This window comes from Mandrillus leucophaeus, unplaced genomic scaffold (genome assembly GCF_000951045.1).
Source record: "Mandrillus leucophaeus isolate KB7577 unplaced genomic scaffold, Mleu.le_1.0 Scaffold1038, whole genome shotgun sequence".
NCBI classification, from domain to species: Eukaryota; Metazoa; Chordata; class Mammalia; order Primates; family Cercopithecidae; genus Mandrillus; species Mandrillus leucophaeus.
Window position 1 is genome coordinate 16926 of NW_012098521.1, and position 3318 is coordinate 20243.

General features: G+C 57.8%; 1 protein-coding gene across 1 annotated transcript in view; it reads left to right on the top strand.

Moving 5' to 3' along the window:
• The window catches only part of LOC105539058 (ubiquitin carboxyl-terminal hydrolase 6-like), a 6037-nt gene extending 2980 nt beyond the window's left edge, over window positions 1-3057 (top strand). The window contains exons 7-10 of the mRNA XM_011979161.1: window positions 912-951; window positions 1440-1520; window positions 1967-2168; window positions 2570-3057. Of these exons, the coding sequence (XP_011834551.1) occupies window positions 912-951; window positions 1440-1520; window positions 1967-2168; window positions 2570-3057 (811 nt within the window). The remainder of the gene's footprint in view (window positions 1-911; window positions 952-1439; window positions 1521-1966; window positions 2169-2569) is intronic.
• Window positions 3058-3318: the final 261 nt, after the last annotated feature.

Consider the following 3318-nt stretch of genomic DNA (forward strand, 5'->3'; position numbering starts at 1 on the left):
GATCGAGACCATCCTGGCTAACATGGTGAAACTCTGTCTCTACTAAAAATACAAAAAATTAGCCGGGTGTGGTGGCGGGCACCTGTAGTCCCAGCTACTCAGGAGGATGAGGCAGGGGAATGGCGTGAACCCTGGAGGCGGAGCTTACAGTGAACCGAGATCATGCTACTGCACTCCAGCCTGGGTGACAGAGGGAGACTCCATTTCAAAAAAATAAAAATAAATAAAATAAAATAAAAAATAAAAACCAAAGAGGAGCCCAGCCTAGAGCCCATCCCTCAGGGATTATAGGATGGGGAGACAGAGGATCCCGGGGAGGTAGGGTGGGAGGAAGCTTATGAGCCGTGCCACTTCTGAAATGTAAGGTGTGTGGCTCAGGTGCAGGGAGAGGCAGGTGGACGCTGGGAGGTCATACCCTGCGAAGGCCTTGGGAATGTCAGGTGGGATGGGCCCCGGGTGCACCCTGGGTACACTTGGCAGGTCTCAGGGTAGGCTCCCTAGAACCTGGTGGGTCTACATCACGTGGTCACTCCCTGAGGGACTCCTGTCAGGGCCCAGTCACCCACCCTGGGCGGCCCCCATCCCATCTCAGGGCTGACTTTTCTCAGCTCCAGCAGAAAGCACCACCTTGAGTCCAGGACGGGCAGCCCCATTGTGCAGCCTGACTGCCCCCACGCCAGGGGCCCCAGTAACCCCAGCCAGGCTGGCCCTGCACTTCCTCTTCTCCCAGGTCCTGACCCCTCCTGGGAGTTGGCCCCACAGGAAGACCCTTGTCCTCCCTTCCCTGTGCCTTCTCCCGGGCTGAGCCCTGAGCTGGATGGGGACAGAACCAGTCCTTTCTGGGGGTCGACTCCCTAACCTGGACTCCAGGCTCTGTGCAGGTCCTCAGCTCTGCCTGGGTTGCCTTACAGTGAGACGAAGCTGCCCCCTGTCAGCGCCCGGGAGGCGAAGGTAAGAAGAGCCTGATGCATGGGGGACTGGTCCAGGGACAGGGGGACCAGGCAGGTCATTGATGAGGCGGAGGAGGCAGTGGGCCTGGGCAGCGGCGGGTGAGGGCAACGCGCTGTCACTGGGAGGTGCAGCAGTCCCTGCTGGACCTGACCCCAGGTTGCTGTATCTCTTGCAGTTTGATGAAATTCCAAAGTGAGAATCACATTTGTGGCTTGGGGGTGGCTGCCCACTTGTGTCAGGTCACCACCTAGAGGCTGGGGTCTGACTTACGACTGGTGTGTCTGTGGCCTGAGGATGGCATGTCCAGGGCACCCAAAGCCAGCCCACTGGCGCTCATTTGCTCAAAGGCTCTCAGCCCTTAGGGTCTGCCCTTCCCCGGCTCCCTCCAGCTGGGTCCCACTGGGGCTTCAGAGCCCAAGACCCAGCACCCACGGGCGGCTCTGGGAAGCCTGGCAGCTCCCCTAACTCCAACATTCCTCATTTGACAGCAAATGAGGCGGGAGATGAGACGCGTGAACAAGTGGATGGAAATGCTGGGACAATGGGAGACATATAAGAACAGTAAAAAGGTCATGTGTGGAGGGAGAGGCCCCCAGAATCACTCTCTGCAGAGACAGGGGACAGGCACCCATGGCTGTGACGTGGCACTGTAAACCTGTCAGAGGGCAGGTGGCACACGGTCCTCACCCAGAGGACTGCAGGCCTGGTCGCCAGCTTTGCTGCCTGTACATGCAAGCGTCACCTTGCTGGGAGGGAATCTGTATCTAGGGCTGGGGCCACCCGGAGCTCAGGGTTAGGGAAGCCTCCTGGTGACCCGAAGGAATCCGGGTCAGAGTTCCGACTCTGAGTGCCCATCCACTCTTTCAACCCTGGGAAGGCAGACCCTGTCCCAGCTTGACGTCACCTCTACTGAGGAATCATGGGGCCAAAACCAAAGATTTCCAGAATCCTCAGGCTCTGGTTCTCGCTGGGGTTGTCGCAGGGCCTGTGACACCAGATCGTTTTCTGCCCACAGCTGATGAAGCGAGTGTATAAGGGCATTCCCATGAACGTCCGGATGCAGGTGTGGTCAGTCCTCCTGAACATTCAGGAAATCAAGGCGAAAAACCCCAGAAAATTCCAGGTACGCTCAGCCAGAGTACAACAAACAGGCCAGGCCATGTCAGTGGCCCAGGTCTCCGGCTGGAGGGAACGTCAAGCCCCGCTTTGGCGGGTGGGTGAGGTGGACAGATGCACATCCTGAGCGTGGACGGTGACATAGGCACCACAGGCGAGCTCAGCTCTGGTGACCCTCCCCAGCTTCAGAAACAAGTCAAAAAGCAGCTTTCTGCATAAAGAAACCTTCCTTCTTTCCTTCCTTCCAGAAGGGCTGACTGTGGAAGAGGGAGGGAGGTTTTTAGGGCAGCCTAGGGGTCCCTGAGCACCTCTGTTCCTCCTTTCACAACAAGGAAGGTCTATGCGCACGGGGTTCCTCATTCAGCTGGCTTCTCCAGATGTTGAATGACCAGGTAAGGGGGCACAGGGAGACCCCGGCTCAGGGACCCTCCTTGCCCTGCAGTGCCCTGCTTCCCCAGCCCGGGGGTCAGGCTCACCCTGACCACGTCTGTTTTCCTTTCAGCCAAACCCGAGCAAGGGTCCTCGGCACCCAGGCCTGTGCTGGCTTCACATGGCAGGAAGACCCTCTGGGAGGGGGACAGGCAGGCCCCTCCCAGCCCACCAGCCCGGTTCCAGCAGCACATTTGGTCAGCTTCCCCGCCACAGGCACCTGGTCCTTCGACACCCTGTCCTGGTGGGGCTGTCCGGGAAGACACCTACCATGTGGGCACTCACGGTGTGCCCAGCCCGGCCCTGGCTCAGGGAGGACCTCAGGGTTCCTGGAGATTCCTGCAGTGGAACTCGATGCCCCAGCTCCCGACGGACCTGGATGGGGGGGGCCCTTGGTTCCCCCACTATTTCAAACAGAGCTGCTGGGTCCCTGTCTCTTCTGAATGTGTGCAGCTCAAAAGACATTCACAGATGGAACACACCAGCCCCCAGATCACAAAGCCAACCATGCCCAGCCCCTCGCAGCACCCCAAGTCCCGCTACCAGCGTTCTGAATTCTGACGACACCATGAGCCTGCCTTTGTACTTCACACTCATGGAAGGATAACCACATTCATGTTTTAAATAAATGTTTCCTGTTGAAATGGTTTTAGATATACAGAAAATTTGAAAAGGCACTACAGTGGCCTCCTACACCTTCCATCCAGCTGCCCCTAATAATGACGTTTTGTAGTACCACGGCACATAAGAAATTTAGGCCAGGTGTGGTGGCTCACACCTGTAATCCCAGCAATCTGAGAGGTCGAGGCAGGAGGTTCAGGT